The sequence below is a fragment of the Scaptodrosophila lebanonensis genome, unplaced genomic scaffold, assembly GCF_003285725.1.
Source record: "Scaptodrosophila lebanonensis strain 11010-0011.00,11010-0021.00 unplaced genomic scaffold, SlebRS2 tig00000110-arrow-arrow-pilon, whole genome shotgun sequence".
Classification (NCBI taxonomy): Eukaryota; Metazoa; Arthropoda; class Insecta; order Diptera; family Drosophilidae; genus Scaptodrosophila; species Scaptodrosophila lebanonensis.
This window is the reverse complement of record NW_022060573.1, coordinates 493,459-515,231: the sequence shown is the minus strand read 5'-3', so window position 1 is coordinate 515,231 and position 21,773 is coordinate 493,459. Positions and strand designations below refer to the sequence as shown.

At 38.9% G+C, this 21,773-nt stretch overlaps 2 protein-coding genes across 2 annotated transcripts; both read left to right on the top strand.

Moving 5' to 3' along the window:
- Positions 1-8,943: 8,943 nt before the first annotated feature.
- LOC115628146 (nucleolar protein 9) lies at positions 8,944-13,349 on the top strand. Its single transcript, XM_030524117.1, has 2 exons — positions 8,944-9,150; positions 11,501-13,349. The coding sequence occupies exons 1-2, from the start codon at positions 9,000-9,002 to the stop codon at positions 13,201-13,203; spliced, it is 1,854 nt and encodes a 617-aa protein (XP_030379977.1). The 5' UTR covers positions 8,944-8,999; the 3' UTR covers positions 13,204-13,349.
- Positions 13,350-19,231: 5,882 nt separating this feature from the next.
- On the top strand, positions 19,232-20,059 carry LOC115628182. The gene has a single exon (XM_030524171.1). It carries the CDS (start codon positions 19,256-19,258, stop codon positions 19,907-19,909), a length of 654 nt encoding a protein of 217 aa, XP_030380031.1. The 5' UTR covers positions 19,232-19,255; the 3' UTR covers positions 19,910-20,059.
- The last annotated feature ends 1,714 nt before the right edge of the window (positions 20,060-21,773 follow it).

The window sequence follows — 21,773 nt, the reverse complement described above, 5'->3', positions numbered from 1 at the left end:
GCGATTTTCTTGTCGTCACCAATTGACAGAAGTGAGTCATAGGTGGCCGACACTGTGTCGATCAGGCTTCTCAAAGCTGACGCAGATGGCTGGGAAATCTTTTGCAGATTGAAAAGTGTCGATATGTTATCGAAAAATATTAGGCAGTCATTATCGTACACCCGCTTTAGACTTTCAATGGCTTTGCTATAATTATCTTCCGTAACTTAGAAGGCGCGAACTGTGCCTAAAGCGTCACCAGCCAAACATGATATTAAGTGATTGAATTTTTCAATATCATGCAGTGTGTCATCATTGTGAACAAAAGTTTCAAAAAGACTCATGAAATTTTTAAATTCAGAATGCTTGCCGATAAAAGTTGGAAGAGCGACCGCTGGCAATCGACACCTTGGCTTTTTTGAAGTAGACGGTGCAATACCGTTTGCCGAACTTGAATTGTCGATGCTTTTTCTTCTTAGTTTTTTCCAGCTGGCCTTTTAATAAGGATTTGGTCATAATGCAAGTTCTTCCAACTCTTCACGGTAGTCATCTTCTGTATCTTTCGCTTCAATTTTGCTTTGCAATATATTTGCAGTTTCTATATGAGTTGTTAGAAGCTCTAACCTGCATTCTAACTCGATTGGCTCTAACGAAATCGAGCCTTCTTTTAATTGCCGTTGCATACGACATATACTCCTCATACAGCCTTCGCGCTTCCTTTTAAGTTCTTCGATCAAGTCCTTACTCATATGGATTTAAGGTTTTAGACTTTGATCGAACGAAAATTGTCGACTGACAAACGAGAAATCGAAAATAATATGCTGTTCTCAGCAAGTGTAGGAGAGCGCAACAGATGGTCGTCTAGCAGTGCGAACGAAAACGAGAATAACTGCAGTTGACTGACCGTCGAAGGCAATACTTTTGGAAGCAGCAGCGAAAGTGGCGACAAACAAAAAGAATAATTCTAATACAAATGCCTTGTGTGCGTTAGCAGAACAGCTAATTCTTATGCATGTATTATGCGAAGCGCAGGCAAACAAAAAATGCAGCAGCTTAAGCGCGAACACGACAGCAATGTATTAGCTATGTTATGCATGCGAGTATGTCGGTATATATGTACATATGTAATAACGACAACGGCGAATTTGATGAGAACAACGAGAGCAAGCAACAAACGAAAACTGCCGACGGTTGGCTGAGATTGACGTGGGGGGATGCCGTATGTAAAAGTGGCTATGTATATTTATGTATGTATGTATAACAAAATCAAACGACAATAAATTGGCACTTTAAATAATTGCCTATAGTGGTTCACTTTTATTTAATATTAGTACGACATGCGATTTATATTTGTGTTAATTATGCTCAACTATCTACCGTATTATATTATGGTCACGTATGTGCCAAAGGTTGAAAGTTGAAGGCCGAAATAAGCAATTCGCTGGCTAAATTCCACTTTCAAACTTTAGCACAGTACCTGTGAAGTCGACTTTGGCTCAGGAACTTCCCTTTGGTCGACTTGACTCATCCTCCAATAATCCAGTTGACGTGACAGCAACACACACAATCCCCAGTGCAGCAACAACAACACGACCGACGCGGTTCCGCACAAATTAAAGTTTTTAATTAAAAAAAACAAGCAAGTCCCTGCTCGGGCGCCAATGAAAATTTATATGAGTTTATATAAATTATTTAAACAAGAAAGATGGGACGCTTGCTTTTAATTTTGACTTTTATATCGAAAATGACGAAACGATTGTGCGATTGTGCTTCTATTTAGTTCGGTTTTACAACTGACTTCAACTTAGGCTTACATGCTAAACTAAGCCTAAGGCGGCGAAAAAAGGGCGCGAGGCGACGTCCGCAAACGGCCGCTCTCGCGCTCTCTTTTCGCCCTAAACTAAAATTCAAATAATTCTCTTAAACTATCTTAATCTAAAGCAGCATCTGCGCCAACACTGAGTCTATGTTGATGCTCTAAATGTTAACAATTTCTACGTGCCCAAATAGGAGTTTTGCTGCAATAAGAGCAAATTCTTCGAAAACGGGAAAAAACGGGCAAAGGAGACTTAATAATTATGAATCTGTGTACTTTTGTTAAGACATTGACATTGTTAGCTCCACGCTCTGACGCGCTCTGCGAAAGTAATACTCCACAAAACACAATTACTTTTGTTATACATTCCATAGGCACACACAAAATACTGGATAACACGATAAAATTGATTTTACATACCTTGATTGTAGCTGCAGAATCCAGCAAAATTAGTTGTTCGCCTTGCACTCCCAAGTAGCTCCCCTCGTTCCACATGTGCCATGTACATCGTGCCCAAATAAATACACTGTTGGTTTTCCATAGGCACACACAAAATACGGGATAACACGAACACACACACAACGACGTCATGATATGGCTTAGAAATTGATATTATATACCTTGATTGCAGCTGCAGAATCCAGCAAAATGAGTTGTTCGCCTTGCACTCCCAAGTAGCTCCCCTCGTTCCACATGTGCCATGTACAACGTGCCCAAATAAATACACTGTTGGTTTTTGTGAAACATTATAATAAACTTCACTGCATTTCAATCCAATTACGTTATCGTTAAATTAACTTCTTCGCAAACATCATCCCCACGTTGAAAGGCTCGACTTTCAAAAATCATCCAGAGGGGGGAAGTTTGTGGATCGGACGTCTTAGTGTGCCTCTTCTTGTGGCATTATCAGCTACTCTAACCTTGCCGTCTTTTCCAGGAATGACTGCAGTCACCCTGGCCTATGACCATTGTTGTGGTGGCAGTTTGTCCTCATGTGCGATTACAACTTGTCCCACCTTCAGGTTCGGTTGATCCTTTGTCCACCTTGCTCGTTGCTGAAGAGTGTGGACATAATCTCTTTGCCACATGCTCCAGAACTGTTGTTTAATGTATGACATTCTTTGCCATCTGTCGAGGTACCGCATTTTCTTCTCAGCATCATCCGACGTGGAAAACAGAGGCTGATCAGGTGGCGATGTTAGCGCATTGCCAATCAAGAGATAACAGGGTGTGATAACTGTGGCATCGTTCGGGTCATCTGTCATGGGAGCAATCGGCCTTGAGTTTAAGATTGCTTCTACTTCAATGAAAACGGTCTGAAGCTCTTCCAGTGTTAAATGTGCGTTTGTGATGTTCTTCAGGACCAGCGTCTTGGCCGATTTGACGGCGGCCTCCTAGAGGCTACCAAAGTGAGGAGCTCTGGGCGAAATAAAACAAATATCAAAACCTTTAGTTGAGCTAAAAGATTTTATTAAATCGATAGACTGTTGATTTAACATTTGACTTGCGAAGTCGGAAAGTTTAGATGTAGCGAATGCCACGGCGCGCAACAAATCGGCGGATGCATAGTAAAAATGCGTTTGTAGACAGCTCTGTCACAAGTTCGATGCGAACTCCTTTGAAGCAAAACAAACGAAGATTGCTGCGTATGTTTTGTACGGAGTTTTGCTTCTTATCCGGTTTGAAGTGTAGAACGGTCCACAGAAGTCGACGCCGTTCACCAAAAACGGTCGCTCGGCTCGAAGGCGGTCCGCCGGTAGATTCCCCATAATCTGTTGTATGAGGCGAGGTTTGTAATGGAAGCAGTGTGTACATTCGCGCACCACTTTTCTGATCAATTCTCTTGCGTTGATTACCCAGAGCTTTTCACGAAGTTTAGAAATGAGAACTCTCGGTCCTGCGTGCATGTTGGTTCTGTGTATAAATTCGATGTAAAGTCGAGTGAACGGATGGTTCCTAGGTATTTAATCTTCATGCTTGGCGTCGAATGGCATGTCGCAGTTTGCCAATCTACGTCCTACTCTCATCACACACACTGCTGAATCGCCACAATCCATTTGGTTTAGAAACGGTGCTAGACATTGCAAGCTGGATTGCAAACGCTTTCCTTTTTGAAGTAAGGATATCTCGTTTGCATATGACTATTATTGAATGTGTGCGATTACCTTCCAAAATGTTGCGTTAATTTCAGATGCAGGGATATGTACCACATCTGGTGGCTTCAAATCACCATTTGGCTTTATGCGATTAAAACATCTGTAGACGTACGCATTACTTCCATGTAGGACGAACATCGCTCGGTTGGTGATGTGAAAACGAAGCGTGGAAACTGAAGTGTGGTTATGTTTCGAAGATCTTCCAGCACTTCTATCCATTTGTTACGAAAGACATCGTCGACTGGCGTGTCCCAATCTAGACCCTTTAAGGCCAGATCCTGTATAAAGATTTTACAGCGGATAAGTATTGGGCTGATAAGTCCCAGCAAGTCAAATATGCGCGCTACCACTGACAAAACGGATCGTCTTGTTACCTGGTCAGGTGGTTCAAATTCGTTGCGAAATACAAACTTGTCTATATTTGGCTGCCATGAGGTTGCAGCAATGTCACTAGAGTTGCTGCTGAACTTTGTTAACTGCAAGCCTGCTTTCAAAAGTAGCACTACAACATCATCCTTTTTGTGTTGAATGTCTGTTATGCTGTCTGCTCCTGTGAGTAAGTCGTCTACATACAGATCATTGCGCAGGACGGCAGCTCCTACAGAAAATTCCGATTCGTACAGTTCGGCTATGTGATGAAGTCCTCGAACAGCAAGAAATGGCGCAGCTGACATCCCATATGAAACAGTGTGTATCTGATATGCTTTCACATCGTCGCGTAGATCAGGTCTCCATAATATAATTTGAAAGCACCTGTCTCTTTCGTCGATAACAAATTGCCTATACATTTTCGCACTGTCTCCAGTGAGGGAAAATCTATATAAACGAAATGAAAGAACCGCTGTAATGAGGTCTTGCTGATTCGGTAGGCCAATCATTTGTAGATCGTTTAATAAAAGGCCAGAAGTCGTTTTGGCTGATACGACAAAGACAACTCGCAGCTTTGTCGTAAGGCTCTGAGGGCGCAGTAAGCAATGGAGCGGTATGTAGAAGTGTGGTTGTGTGTGGTCCACGTTGGACGCAAGGGACATATACCCGAGATTTATATACTCGTCTATAAATCCAGCATATTCCTTCTTCAGCATCGGGTTGCTTTCAAGTCCGCGATCGAGCAGCTTGAACCTATGTAGTGCGTTTTTGTAAGATTCGCCAAGCTCGGATGGTTTTAAACGGCAAATAGAACCATGATAAGCGAAAGTTGGCAAAAAGTTTCCTCCAATTTGCAAATGCCAAGGCTGTCACCGATCAGTTAAGTTCATGAGCGTAACAAATCAACAGGGTTGCAACAAAGCTAAACAAAAGTTGTGTTCTAATTGGGGTGTCTATTTATTGAAAATGTATTTATATCCCAAACATATTTTCAGAAATTTTTCGATTTTATGCCACTGTGGGACCATACTGCCCTGTACCCAAAGGGTGAAAGGCTATACTAGTTTTGTGCGACAGAAGGAGGCGTGGCAGACTCCACAAGGTATATATATTCTTGATCAGGATGACAAGGCGAGCCGATATAGCCATGTCCGTCTGTGCTTCCGTCTGTAAGAAACGCAAGGATCTCAACAACTATAAGGGCTAGAATAACCAAACTTAATATCTAGACTCTCCCTAGTCCGAGAAAGGACGAGTTTGTGTGTGATTTTTTCTGTGTTTTTCGGTGTTTTATTGATGCCAAATTATACTACATTTTTCAAGTACACAGGATCACAGGCAAGCATAAATTTATAATTTTCGATTCTTACAAAATATGGGCTTTTAAAGGGCATGCGGCAACGTAGAGGGACGAAGCTGAATACAAAAAAAAATTTAACGAAAGTGACAAAGGTGCAGGCGAACGAACACAAAGATAAAACGCCAGCTGTTAGCTTTAAACATTTTGCTACTTTTTTGTTTTGTTATTTTCATTCATTTTGCTGTAAATATTTATTTTCCTGGGCCCCAGAGCTGCAAAATAGTCGATGTGACTGACGATCATTTTCGATTATTGTTTGCAATTTTCCTAGAAATAAAATCGAATAATCGTAAGGCTAAAAAAAATAATTTTTATTGTCGTTTTCGATAAGATTAGACATTATCAGCGACAATTTCAAGTAATAGTTTGTAAATTTAGGCATGCTTTTGACTTTATACGACATTATACAAACATGTTTGTTTAACATCGATTAAATCGATTTCGAACAAAAAAGTTACACTTCAGTCGTGTTTCTCCCTGGCACACACTTTTTTTGTGGAGATTACATGGTATTTTGCTGTCGGGCTTGCTCGACTGTACTGTTCAATTTTGTGCAGTAAAATGGGTGTTGTTGGATAAAATCGAATTGCATTGTATTAGGGAATACATATGTATGTACGCAGTATGTTTATCAACTTAAACCTAACTATAGAAGAAAACCATGTTACTCAAATTTGGCAATTCTATCCGGATTGTTCTTATATGTCCTTATTTCATTGCATTAGCTCAAATGTAAAGGGAGTCATAGCCATTACTGTTTTCTCTGCAGCAGCTTTTGTTTTTGATGCTTTGGCTCAAGTCCTCAGTGCATACACGCAGACAGCCATAGACACAATGGACACATACTCAATGCCAATGCACTACAAGTATAATGAAACAGTACATAAATAAATGTAATTAATTAATTAATTTGGATACTTGAATCCAAATTTTTATAATGATTTTTTAATCCCAATAGAAAAGTAAGGCATTGGATGGGTAATTAATTAATTCGAAATTTCGGGTCATGTATCCTAATGTAGGTGCGCACTAAGAAGGGATTTTGGATAATTCGAGCTCCAAAGGGGGGATAATGAGCTCCAAAGATTGTTTGAACAATCTTCAGTTTTTCACAGTTTTTTTTTTTAAAGAATATATACAAAACAAGTAAAAAAGCTAAAGTCGGGTGTTCTGACTTTTAAATACTCTGTACATATGTTTAGAATAATTATAAAAAATAAAAAAATTAAGAAAATTAAAAAACAGATTTTGATCGATTTTACCTCTCCCGGTATTCGAACTCACGTAAAGGGTGTATAATTGCACATATACAAAGCAATTGCGGCTATGTGAATGTATGTACATATGTTTATGCCCGTCTATTCGTGTCCGTGTAAACATTTTTGCAGTCAACCAAAGCCCCACCATCAACAATAGCTGCGGGCAGCGCTTGGCCAGCAAATATATTTATGGCTATAACTTCTTGTTAAATCAGTCTATCATAGTGAAACATGGCATACGGACACATAATCACTAATTGGGGGTATTCGCAAAATTTGAGTCCGAAATTCCAGGAATTACGTGAGTTGCGATTTGCTTGGAAGAGGGGGGAGGGAGGTCAATTCCAAAATACAAATCTGCGTGTTCACATAAGTCACATTGGGCTAAAATTTGGTGTCCCTAGGTTTTATAGTCTCCGAGATATAAGCGATTATACGAATGGAAAATCTTCAAAACCTCCATAGGGGGGAAGTGGAGGGGAACATCAAAAAAGTAAAACAAACTTGCACAGCGTACACACATAACGCATCTTTGTGAAAAGTTTGTCTCTACCTCTTATAGTCTCTGAGATCCAGGTGTTCATGCGAACGGACAGACGGACAGACAGACAGACAGGGCTAGATCGACTCGTCTTGTCAGGCTGATCAAGAATATATATACTTTATGGGGTCTGACACGCCTAATATATTCCTGTACTTTTTTGTACAGAGTATAAAAAGCAAATCGAAATTATTTTCCAAGGAGCTATCCTCCACTACATGAGCGAATCAACTCCACTCCGGTGTTTTCGCACATTGCAGCACCCAGTCATCTACGAACGCTAGAGGTAGTAAACGACGGTATCATCATAATAAATGAGGGAACTGCTGAAATAAAAATTGACAACGGTACAGGGAAACGTATCCATGGTACGTTCCTGCTGACATTCGATGAAGAAGTCTGGATAAACATGTCTCTGTTGAGAAACATGAAGAATATCGCCCGAAGACACCCGGCTGCAGCAACATCGGCACTACTGAATATCACCGGTTACTACGAAATTTTGAGCCTGCCATATCTGCAAAGGTTAAACATTGAAAATCTGCGGTACATTGGCGACATAGAGGGAAAGTTGGCAACAAGGCCGGGGATGTTCAGCGCATTCATTCTTTTCATCATGGCTATAGGATTCCTTCTTTTGAAGCTGTACCAGAAACGCAGAAGGGCTAGTAGCCAATCTTCCCTACAGATTCTTATCGAGAATCTGAGGTAAACCGAGGACAGCCTTCAACTTAGCGAGGGAGGAGTTAACACATCCGGCCGGTCACAAGTCAGTGACCGCTCGATCATGCAGAATAGATACGAGTTTTGGCATGGTCATCAATTTAAGCGTCTGAGCAACAACAGAGCATTCACCGTCCACTTGCACTTGCAGAAAGTGCCATATCAGCAAATATGGGCCACAGGGCTAGCTTACATTTTAAGAATCTTTCTGTACTTAGAGTCAGTCAGATTTTGGAAATAAACCGCGTCGGTCATCGCCACGCCAAACTTTACTTAAAAGTCTACTCATTTGTGAGACAACAGCGAATCGGTGTGAAACCTACCTAAAATGTGCTACACCGTGCACCTCATCATTCGCCTAACAGCGAACTTGCTTAATTTGTATACAAAGACAAAATGTTAAATATTTTTGATGCAGATTGTTGAGAAATTCAATAATGCTTGTTGTTATGTGAAAAAATCTATTTATTGGTCTTCGAAATTTGGGGGAAAGACATTTCTAAGTCAAACAAAGCTCGATATAAATACTACACATATGTATGTACATATGTATTAACAAACCCTAATTTTCATTTATTCAGTCAATTCAACTGTTTCCATCGTTCCATTTTGACGTTCCTATTTTGGCGTACATTTGAAATGTTAATTTATGCCTGATAGCATTCCAATTCACGTGAGAAAGTCACAAAATCTCAATATTGATACAATCTGTTCATCTCTAATATACAAATAAAAATACATACATACATATGTATATTTATTAGCACGTTTTTAAACTTTGTTTTACCTATCAATCATGGGACGTCGGAAAAAGAGTCGTTTCTTTTCTAATGCTAAGGGATTTGCCAAGCAGGGTATCTACGGACGTGGCACACACATTAATGACGAAACATTCAGCTATTTTATTAACATTTTAGATGCCATAAAAGCTGGCTTAGATGATCCTAGTAAGTTAACAATACATTCATATGCCGCCAAAGAATGAAGCTTATTCTAATTTAGTGTGTTTGTATTTAAAACCGAAGGAAGCTTGGCAGACCCCACAAGCTTTGTACTCGTATGTACTATATTCTTTATCCTTATAAACGGATGAGTCAATGCAGACATCTGTATACGCAAGTATCCTGTTTTCCGATGCACTCCCTCGAAATTATTGTTCTATCATAATGCGTTTTTTTTTTTTTTGTCAAAATGATAAGCCAATCATTGCATGCAATACCAATAAAGCAGCGATAGGCATAAACTTTTAATCGACACACGCACTACGTGTATTTTGTTTTTGCATCAAACTTAAGAGAACCTAGATATCAAGTATGGTTAGCCTAACTCTTATACTTTCTAAGACCCTTGCGTACATACAGACGGACGGACATGGCTATATCGACTCGTCATACTAATCAAAAATATGTACATACATATGTATGTATGCATGTACGTAAACATTGTGGGGTCTACACCTTCTGTCTGTTACTTTTGCACAAAACTAGAATTCCCTTTTATAAAGATCGGTAACCCGAAAATTTTTTATACAGTCTGTCAACTAATTGTTTGCAAAATGAAATTTGTCACCAAATTTCAACTTTAACATTAAATTTATAAATAGTGGCATTATTTGGGAATATTTTGCTTATCAATTATTATTAAGATATGTATTAGCTATGGGTATGTCAAAAAAAAGAGACGAATTTCCATGTAAAACGTAAAAGAAACGAAGAAAACAAAACAACGACATTTACGACACTGTCAATTAATTGTTTGCAAAATGCAAACACTTGTTGAAAGAAGACCATAGAAAAAGTAACAGGACGGCCAAAACGAAAAGGACCGATCGCATTTTTTTTACTAGTATTCCTTCCACTAATTCCTTGTAAAATTTGCTTCAGTTTGGTAACGTATCTGTCACTTTGACCATTTTTGCAAACGCACTTATGATAATTTGATACAGCTAGTGTTTTTCCATTATAGCAACGGGAAAACAGCCAAACAGTTGGCCAAAACATATCGAATTAAACTTAGAACAGTCTATAATATCATTAACCGCGCCGAAAAAGAGAATTAAACAGCTATCAAGGCAGATTTCCATAGCTTTCTCGGCAGGATTGCTCACAAATTTTAAAAAGCATTGAAAATAAACCGCAAACGAGCCTCAGGGAGTTGGCCAATAATATTTACAATGACTGCAAGAAGTCCGTGTGCCATAAAACCATCAGAAAAGTACTCAATCGCCACAAGTACTCATCACATGTAGCAAGGAAGAAGCAATTCCTGTCTGCTGCGAACATTGAAAAGCGTTTGAATTTAGCAATATTTAATGCGAACCAATCTCAGGAGTATTGGAATGACGTCATTTTTTGTGACAAGACCAAGATCATGTTGTATTATCATGATGGACCCAGCAAAGTTTAGCAGAAACCAAATACAGCCCTCCAGACCAAAAACATAGTGCCTACAGCAAAATTCGGCAAACTGTATTTATGGTTTGGGGCTGTATTTCATCCAAAGGCATTGGAGAGCTGCGCATATTTGATGGTTTTATGGCACACGGACTTCTTGCAGTCATTGTAAATATTATTGGCCAACTCCCTGAGGCTCGTTTGCGGTTTATTTTCAATGCTTTTTAAAATTTGTGAGCAATCCTGCCGAGAAAGCTATGGAAATCTGCCTTGATAGCTGTTTAATTCTCTTTTTCGGCGCGGTTAATGATATTATAGACTGTTCTAAGTTTAATTCGATATGTTTTGGCCAACTGTTTGGCTGTTTTCCCGTTGCTATAATGGAAAAACACTAGCTGTATCAAATTATCATAAGTGCGTTTGCAAAAATGGTCAAAGTGACAGATACGTTACCAAACTGAAGCAAATTTTACAAGGAATTAGTGGAAGGAATACTAGTAAAAAAAATGCGATCGGTCCTTTTCGTTTTGGCCGTCCTGTTACTTTTTCTATGGTCTTCTTTCAACCAGTGTTTGCATTTTGCAAACAATTAATTGACAGTGTCGTAAATGTCGTTGTTTTGTTTTCTTCGTTTCTTTTACGTTTTACATGGAAATTCGTCTCTTTTTTTTGACATACCCATAGCTAATACATATCTTAATAATAATTGATAAGCAAAATATTCCCAAATAATGCCATTATTTATAAATTTAATGTTAAAGTTGAAATTTGGTGACAAATTTCATTTTGCAAACAATTAGTTGACAGACTGTATGTGCACATTATTCCGTCCTTTGCTTATTACTTTTGTTATTTATATACTATTTGTCGAAATATCAATTGACTTTCTCTTCCATTTAAATAGTAAATATGGCCAACAATGTCTTCGAGCAAACTGCAGATCAGGAACTGTTCTTAGCATCAAATCAAATTGTATCTAAAGCTTTGGAATCGCTAATAGGATATGTAGATGATACACACTTGGAACGCTATTTCACTAAATTTGGTGACAGTTTGCGTCCCATGTGTTCCGACCCCTTTGCGTCACATGTGCTGCAGAAAATGATTGAAATTGCGTTTCTACGTGGATGTGGAAAAGAAACCGACACCGATGTTGGTGCATCACTTAAGAGTGCAAAACGTACCGCGACAGAAATCACACAAAACGAGAAAGATTTCAATTTAAAAACAGAGTTTTCTTCGGCGCATCGTGAGCAGTGCCTTAATTTTGTGGTACGCATAGGAAAGTTTGTGTTAAACAATATGGAAGATTTCGTCTGGGATCCATGTGCAAATCACATTATTCGCACAACATTACTTTGTTTGGTGGGAATTTATGTGCCCAAAGTTGCTTTCGCAAAGGGTGGGTCTGACTTGACGAAAAATAGTACCTGTTTTGCGGTACCTACAGATTGGTATAATTTGATGAAGGAATTTGCCCAACGCTTGCAAATGTGGCCGCAATACAAAGAATTTCCTTACCAAGAGCATTCATCTGCTTTACTGAGCGTTATATTTATAGCGCTTAGAAAGGTGGACAAGAGTATGCTAAAGCATTTGGGGAAAAAAATATTAAGAGAGGCTTTTCAAGAGGAAGTTTCCAATAAAAACACAAATGACAATTATAACGACGAGCAGAATGAACTTGTCGAATCAAATTCTGCAACCCATCACACACTGCCCAAAGTTTACCATCATCAAAGTGCTATTATTTTGCTGGAAAATATGATATGTGTTGCTGGTACTAAGCTCTTAACAGAGGTTTATACTTTACTCTTTAAAGGCCGTATCGCTTACCTTTCTAAACAGCCAAATACGAACTTTACTGTACAGAAATTGCTACAAAACATAAGCGTACTATCAGAATTTGAGTGTGTATTCAACGAATTGCAACCACACATTGAGACGTTACTTAAAATCGGCCATACGGGGGTCGTTTCGGATGTATGTTCCGCATGTTTGCGTCTGAGTTGCAAGCAGGCGCAAATGGTCACTGCACTACAAACAGCTTTGCATGTTACCAACAACAAGGATAAAGGCCAACAATTTTTCATTTGTCTTATCAAGTTAAAGCCGTCGGAAGTACTGTCAAACGATCAATCGAACTTTATTCATTTGCATGGCTCACTGATTGTACAACACGTCTTGCAGTTCAATAAGCCCATAAGTTTGGTTAATTGTATACTGAATCTGCCTGCAACACAACTGGTGAAAGTTTTTAACACTCCCAATGGCTCACATATTGTCGACGCATTTATAAAAAGCAAATACGTTGGTGAAAAATCGCGAGAGAAACTAATTCGAGTTTTGATTGGCTTTTACGTCGATTTTGCAATAACACGTCATGGTTCGCGTGTATTTGAGCAGTGTTTCAATGCTGCACAAGACGAACTGAAGGTGCGAATCATCAAGGAACTAGCTGATAAGGCAAACATGCTAAAAGGTTCACCTTATGGTCGCATAATCTACTCAAAATACGGCTTGGATACCTATAAACTATCTCCCAGTAGGTGGCAATCCAGTTTCTGCAACATAAATGACCCCCGTGCAAAATCACATATTAATTAATAATATATTTTTAAAATATAATGCAAAATTTCTTTCATTCATCAAAAATGTTTTGTGCGACTCTAGCTTTTTCACCTGCATAGACACGATTCTGATATAAATTTATTCTGTTAAACAATAAACATATGTCTCCACTTCTGTATGTATTGAATAATTTCTTTTTAATTTAATTAAATGGTTGAAAACAATTTAAACTAAATTTTTAAAAAAAATTAATTTTAGCGTAGCGTTCTCTCTTCCTTAGATCTTAGTAATGATAGTTGTATAACGGCTTTATTAAATCGGCGGACTCCAGCAAGCAAAAAGATAAACAGGCAACACCAATACTACCAGGCGTAATTCTCCTCAATGATTCTGTCGGCGTAATCGACCACGAAGCCCTAACATTGAATGAAAACTATGTAATGCGTTAGCACAAATCCACACTTCGCATTAGATAATCTTTCTTTGTGGCCAGAAGGATTACTAACGCCGAGTCACTACTTCCTTTGTTTCACATCATTTCAGAAAAAATGTGGAAGAAGTATTGTCTTTGGAGATGATGAAAAAACTCAACCTCTACAACACACGGCGCATAAACCGGATCACTGATGAGAATTCGGTACTGACATCGGTGAACTTTTCCTTGTCTTTTCCGTTATTGGCTGTATTAAATTTAAATTAATTTAAAAATTTAATTAATTTAATTTAATTAAATATAAAATATTCAACACATGCATACATACTACGTAAGTGTTTATTTACAATTTCAATAGCAAATATTTACATCAGAATCTATGCGTGTTTGTGTACATGTAAATTTGTGTGCATTACATAATTATGTAAAAGCAGCAACAACAACAGCTGCGGGCACAAATCGTCTTTATGGCTATAGCTTTTTTCATAATTGATGAAGCTTGGCATACAAACACACAATCACTTACTGGGATGTGACTACCAAATTGAATTCGAATTCCGTTATTCAGTTATGGAAAATGACTAATACCGGAGTGGGGGGTGATTTGGAAAAAATGAACAAACTTTTCCATTCCCGGCTTACCTGCATACTAAGTTTGGTTATTCTAGCTCTTATACTTTCCGAGATTCTTGCGTTCGTACGGATACACATGGCTCTATCGACTCGTGTTGTCATCCAGCAGACCAATTGCTAGACACCAATCAATCAATTAGCGTCAGCACTTTGGCAATAGCCAATTAAAAAAAATTCACAGAATAGGCTTTACGCTTAATGACTCTTAGAATTCTTCAATTATGCTGTTGGCAGACAGCTGCAGTGCGCGTCCATTTGACTCTTAAAACTATGCGTTAACTTCAATTGTCTTTCTCTTAAATTCATATGAGCGTTCATAGAACTACACCCATTCTGGCGCTGCTGCAGCCGCAGCAGGTTGTATTTGGACCAATCGGCCCAAGCCCGCTACTTTATGCCGTAGATCAGGTCGCGAGTTCATGATCGCGCCCAATTCCACCACGGTGACCAGCTTGTTCTGCCACAGTGTTGCGCCTCCGATGGCCTTTAGCAGCAATGCCTTGGCGGACTTTACGGCCCACTTACGGACTTTTCCCACAGGCCGCCTAAATGCGGCGCTCGGGGTGGGGTTTGAAGATTGTTTTCTTGGTAGCAGCAAATATTGCAGTATCATCGGTGTTGATACTGAAGCTGGTGTGGATCTTTTCTAAAATGCGGGCATCGCCCACGAAATTGGTGGCATTGTCTAAGCAGATTCGCATCACAGGTCTACTGCGGCCGGCAAACCTAGACAAACATATTATAAACGATTTAGTTGTCAGGTCTGTTACAACATCAATATGCACAGCTTTGGAGGTAATCATACATCTTGACCAGGGCTCTGCCACGATTTCTCATCAAGACAGGTATAGGATTAAAATATACACCTTGCCGAATGGATCGATCGGGCTGGCAGCTCCAGGGGACACTAAGCATCAAATGCAGTTGACCTAGTACCAATTGAATGTATCATGGCAGGCATACATTCCCCCTTGGCCTATAGGCCGAGGTGTATCTAGCACCTCTGCTGCTCTATGTGTCTGGCGCTGGGTTGTGCAGTGCTACTCCACTCCGAGCACAGGCAGAAGACAAGTTTTGGAAGCTTCGCAACCGTGGCACAAAAATCACAAGTCTTGGTGGGCACACCCATTTGGCCCCGATAGGCCAGACACGCTCCATACGCCAAGTCCAAACTTCAAGACCCTGAAGGTCTCGCAGCTCTCCATACAGCGGGCATACACGTGTGGCTAGCTCTCGAGATACGCGCTTTTCCAAAGCTTTTCCGGATGAAAACCGATGCCTGCGCCTTTGATGAAATGCCCGTGATCATCACCATCAGGCCATCGGAATTGCTATTCTCGAAGCAAGCATTCGTGGAGCAGCGCCTTCATTTGCCTTCAATCGGCACCTCTAAAAACTCGACCGTATTGCTAATCGCGTTCCTTCAGCGGGTAGTTACATATATTTAAACCCCGTTCCGATCTTTTTAGCATTAAAAAAGTTACCAGAATCATATTTTTCGAATTGACCCACAGAGCCTTTTCTGTAAGTATTTGATACCAAAAATATTAACGGGTCCTGGCTAGCTCAACGAGCTAACTAAGATCAAGTGGATCGTAAAAGCGAGTTATTATCGAAGAAACGAGCTCTTATTATAATTTTACGCACTCCTCCAACTGAAATGCCACCGGTGATTAGGTCGTCCACATATAAATGCGCTGCAAAGTATGTGAGTCATCTGGATACGAAAGCTGTTCATGGGAAGTTGTTACTTTCGACGAACATATTAAAATTACGCAGGCATTTAGCTATCTGATTTAGTTCCGCAAACGCATCGATACATTTTTCAAATGTCAGCATTAACTGGTAGTGGAAGAAAGAAAATCTTAGCAGTGTGTTGAACAGGTTTGCTTATTACAAAATATTCAGATGATGTGGTGAATCTGCAGCATTAAGCAAAACGTGAAGTGACTATGTTTGACTGCGACCCGGAGTCGAACAGTGCACGACATGGTACGAGTGCATCCGAATGATTCTTAAATACAATGATGGCTGTACCTTAGAACACATGTCCGCCCGTCCGTTTGGATGAACGCAAGGAACTCAAAAACTATAAAAGCTGAAATAACCAAAATTGGTATCCAGATCCGAGATAGGACGAGTTTATTTTATTTTTTGAATTTTTTCTCCTCGTTTATGTTAAAAAATTCCGTGAAAACTGTCCATATTTCATATTTGTTTAAATTTCAGTCAAATCGATCAATTCTAAGAAAAGTTATTAGTGAAACGATATCACTCCGCTATTACGCCCACAAACTGCAGGCATCAAGTTGGATCATCGTTTTGTTTCCGTAGGGGGGAATATGTAACTCAGTGCTGGAAGTTTGGCTGGCTATTGCCCGAATATAGCATTCTCTATTGTTTTCTTTGTTGCATAATTAGCAGTTCCAGTATACAGTAGTATCCGACGTGAGCCCTTAAAGCATGGCTGCAGGTATTGCTGGGCAACTGAGAATTGCGTAGACGGATTGAAGATCGAATTCGAGCTTGCAGTCTTTTTTCTAACGCGCTGAAATACTCTCGTTTGATCCGGATCCGACATCAAAACGTACATAAGGTAGCCGAATTAAAACGGAAGGCGAGAGAGCTGGAAGAGTTGGGCATAGTTCCGGTCTATGTCGACAAGGCGAGGACACAACACCCAGCGTTCATCGCCCCCTAGGATGGAATGAATCGGCATTCAAGGCAAGCGGGCGTGGAGCCCATGTTTGGCGGTGAGTCAATCTCCAGACAAACTTTTGTTTCTTCGTTGGCGACGCAGCCACGAGCAACATAAGAAGGTCCTGAGTCGCAAAACTAGCTGCAGAACGCACGCTAGCGATGATGTTAAGGATGAACTGCACTGGTCTCGTTGCATTGGTGGATACCGACGACACGACGCTTGAGAGCGCCAGGTGGGGAATATGTGGGAATCGTGGATGTGCCAACTTGTAAAATTTTGTGTCTCTAGCTCTTGTAGTCTCCAGGGGTTTATACGGACAGACAGACTAGCAGATAGACAGACTGGACTAGATCGACTCGTCTCGTCATGCTGATCAAGAATATATATTCTTTGTGGGGTCTGCCACGCCTCCTTCTGTGTGTTACATACATTCGTACAAAACTACAAGTAGTATAGGGTATAATAGTAGGTATACTAGTCACCCTTTGGGCACAGGGTATAAAACCACCACAAATATCCGCGATGGGTTTTTTTTATTGAAAACCATTTAAGCTATATTCTTTACCGTTTAGTGGGTGGAACGGAGGAATCAAATTAGTGTTAATATTTGATACATGTATGTACATACATACATATATATAATTTTGTTGTTGCTGGTACATACACGCAGAGACACGATTTTGATGTAATGTATGCTGTTCAAACTGAACATAAAAATATGTCTCTATTTATATATTGAATATTTTTTATTTTGTTTAATTAAATAATTTTATTTATTTTTTTTTTTTAAAAGAAATTTGGAAAATTTATTTTTTTTCTTTTTTTTTTTGGGAGGTACAGGGTATTTAAGAGTTGAGCTTTAGCATTCTTGTTTTTATAGATTTTTTGTAAAATGCGTCCTCTACTGTTAATATTGATTTCTTATATGACATACTGTTTTAGTAGTATCTTATAGTATTTCAGTATTCTCAAAATAATATTGAGAAATCATCGAAGTAATCATCGAGTTTTGTGCCACCCCTAACAGTCGTGTTAGTGCTGGAAAAACATAGCTGTTTGTCCACATCGATGTTTCGATGTTTTTGTATTTATCGATATGTAGAACTTCAACTAATGGCGAATTTGGAAAAAGTCTATATTAATGCTTATAAATAGTGTATTTTATGTTAATTTTACAATTTAACAATTTTAGTATCTTCCTTATCCTTCCTCAGGCTCTCTGTTTTTTCCAACCGAGTACCACTTTTGCAATCTTCTTACAATAACATAATAATATACATAGTACATACATATATGTACATATCAGAGACCTGCAGCCGCAGCAATAAGTACACCGCATACGTACTTATAATATTTAATTCACGATCATGCAAAACACAGCATAAAACATGATGCGGTGCGGATTATACTCATGGCCTTCTTATACTTAGATCAATGCAATCACAACAAGACCTTTCGCTGTCCTCTCCACTCACTTTTGTACTTATGTGGTGGGTGAACGCAAAGAAACTACTGAGAGTAAAAACCTCCTCCAAATTTTAGCGATTTTTTTGCTCAGTAGTTTTGAGTGTTCGGTCTGCACGATCAATTCAGCTGCGTTGCCTGCAGTACTTGTACTTACATAAGTATGATTTGCGGTGTTGACCTCGCATATTCAGTGCATGTATGTATGTATGTTTGTACATATGTATGTTCTAATATGTATGTACATATGTACTAATATGTATGTACATATGTACTAATATGTAAGTATATATGTATGTACTAAAATTTTCAATTGTCTGTACATATTGCTAAAACATAAACAAAGCAAAGTAAAATAAGATTTTCACACAATTAAAAGGAATTATTTACTTCGTAATTTGCCGTACATAATGAGCAAAAATAAGAAAAACTCCGTTATACACATGCGTTGTACTTGATCTTTGCTTCGTTTCGGTTTTCCTATGCGGTGTTTGCAATACTTGGTCTTTGCTTTACTAATCATCACATTGATTTTGTCAACTCTTCTCTCATCGTTTCTTGCAATATATTGTGCGCGTATGAGTATAAGTACGATTGCAGAAAACAACAACAAGAATGTGCGATGAAAAAGTAAAGCATACACCGCATGCACCCATGATAGAGTATGAAAGTGATCCAGTGATAGCAGTACAAAAATGCCTTTTAAGTCAGTGACTGAATAGACAAAAAAGTATGCAGTGGCGATCACACCGCACCGCTTTTTCAGTAAGTATACTTAGAGTCACAAAACTAGGCACTCATGCATTTCTCTAGTATAGTATAGTTTTAAAAAATATCGAACCTCGGAAAAAACATCGATGTTCCGTCCAGCACTAAAAGATGGAGTAAACAAAATGGACAATTTAATAACAATACCCGATTCGGACGAGGAAACAAATATATCACTAGAATTCCAAGTATCAACAAAAAGCGGAGCTACGGACTACCCACAGGATAAACAGACAGAAAGAAAATCTATAAACAGGAGATCGTCAATTTCACTGTCAACTAATTTATGCAGCTCTCCGACTCCCTATCCTACTTCGCCCCCGAAAACGCCTGAAACCCTTTTTGCTAAACACTGCCGTCGGTCACGTAAATCTAAACTTGAAACTCTTCGCATAAGTCCCACAGACATCCAATTTGAAACTATAATTGCGTTGGACGACGATGATTCAAAGGAATTGCACGGAAGAATCAATCAAGCGGGGCCATATATACCGTTAGTAGAAATTGTGGAAGTGGGCATCAGGAAAATGTTAAATACTGAAGATATGCAGTTATCCATTAGTAGCATTGCGGAGGAACGCGTGCGCTGCAACTTTCTACTCGCTACTTATCATCTTCCGGATATGAATTTTGTGTTAAATACTCATATAGATATTTTGAAATACGAATTTCGGGATCGCTTAAGACAACGCAGGGAACGTTTTGCTGCATCAACTTGCGAAGTAACAAAGCCAATCAACTAGCAGTCAACATAAGAATACCCAAATGCATGGTTGCTAAATAAACCAAATTTATTTTAAACGAGAGGAGAATATAGTAATTATAAAAAAACAAGATAGAACGCTACAGTCGAGCAAGCCCCATAGTAAAATAGCCTGTACTCTCCACAAAAAAAGAAAAATAAAAAAATTAAAAAATTAAAAAAAAAATTAAATTATTAAAAAAAATGAATGAATTAATTAATTAATTAAATTAAATTAGAATACATGTTTATGTTCAGTTTAAACAGCATACATTTACATCACGTACCTATGCGTGTTTATATGCGTGTATGTATGCAGCACAAAGTTGAACCAAAGCAGCAACAACAACAACAGCTGCGGGCAGCGCTGCCGACAGAGCTGCAGGCAGCGCATGAGCAGCGATTTTACTTATGGCTATAACTTTCTTCAGAATTGACCTATCATGATGAAATTTGGCACACGGACACATTAGTACCAACTGGATGTACCTACCAAAATTTCAAAATTCCGAGAATTACGGAAGTTATAAGAAAAAACATGAATTGCGGGGGAGTGGGGGGGTGCATCGAAAAAAAACTCAAAATCGTACTTTCTCGGTCTGAGAAGAATATGGAAACCAAGTTTGGTTATTCTAGCTCTTATACTTTCTGAGATCCTTGCGTTCATACGGACAGACGGACGGACGGACAAGGCTATATCCACTCGGCTTCTCATCCTGATCAAGAATATATATACTTTGTGGGGTCTGCCACGCCTCCTTCTGTGTGTTACATACATGCGCACAAAACTAGTATAGCCTTTCACCCTTTGGGTACAGGCTATAAAAATGTAAATACATTTTTCATCGATTTTCCCGAGTAAGGGTATATAAATACATTTACAAAGGGATTGTCTCTATGTGTGTGTCTGTGCAAATTAGCAACAAACACTACTGGCATAAAATACATTTCCTTTAAAATCGGCCTATCATAATGAAACTTGGCATATGGACTCATAATCACTAACTAGTAAAACCAATTCAAATATATTACCTTAAATGATTAACCATTCAATTCTAAATCTATTAACTTAAATGACTAACAATTCAATTCTAACAATCCATCAAATAAATTAAGTATAAAATAAACAAGTAAAAAAACTAAAGGCGGGTGTCCCGACTTTGAAATACTCTGTACATATGTTTACAACAACTATAGAAAATAAAAAAAATTAAGAAAATAACAAAATTTGATCGATTTTACCTCTCTTGGTATTCGAACTCACGTAAAGGGTTTATAATTGCACATTTACATAGCAATTGCGTCTGTGTGAGTGTATGTATGCTTATGCGCATCTATTCGTGTCTGTGTAAGCATTTTCGCAGTCAACCAAACAGCAACATCAACAACAGCCGCGGGAAGCGCTTGAGCAGTGCTGCAGCAGCAAATATATTTATGGCTATAACTTCTTGTTAAATCGGTCTATCATAGTGAAACTTGGCATACGGACACATAATGACCAACTGGGGGTAATTCCAAAATTTTACTACGAAATTCCAAGAATTACGGGAGTTAGAGAAAATTGCGATTTGTGGTGGAGAGGGTGGAGGGAGGGAAATTCCGAAATATACATTTTCTGCGTATTCACATAAGGCATCTGGGACTAAAATTTGGTGTTCCTAGGTCTTATAGTCTCCGAGATATAGGCGATTATACGAATGGAAAATCGGGGAAAATCAAAAAAATAAAACAAACTCGTATAGAATACACACATAAGGGTTCTTTGTGCAGAATTTGGTGTCTCTATCTTTTATAGTCTCTGAGATCCAGGTGTTCATACGGACGGACAGACAGGGCTAGATCGTCTCGTCATGCTGATCAAGAAT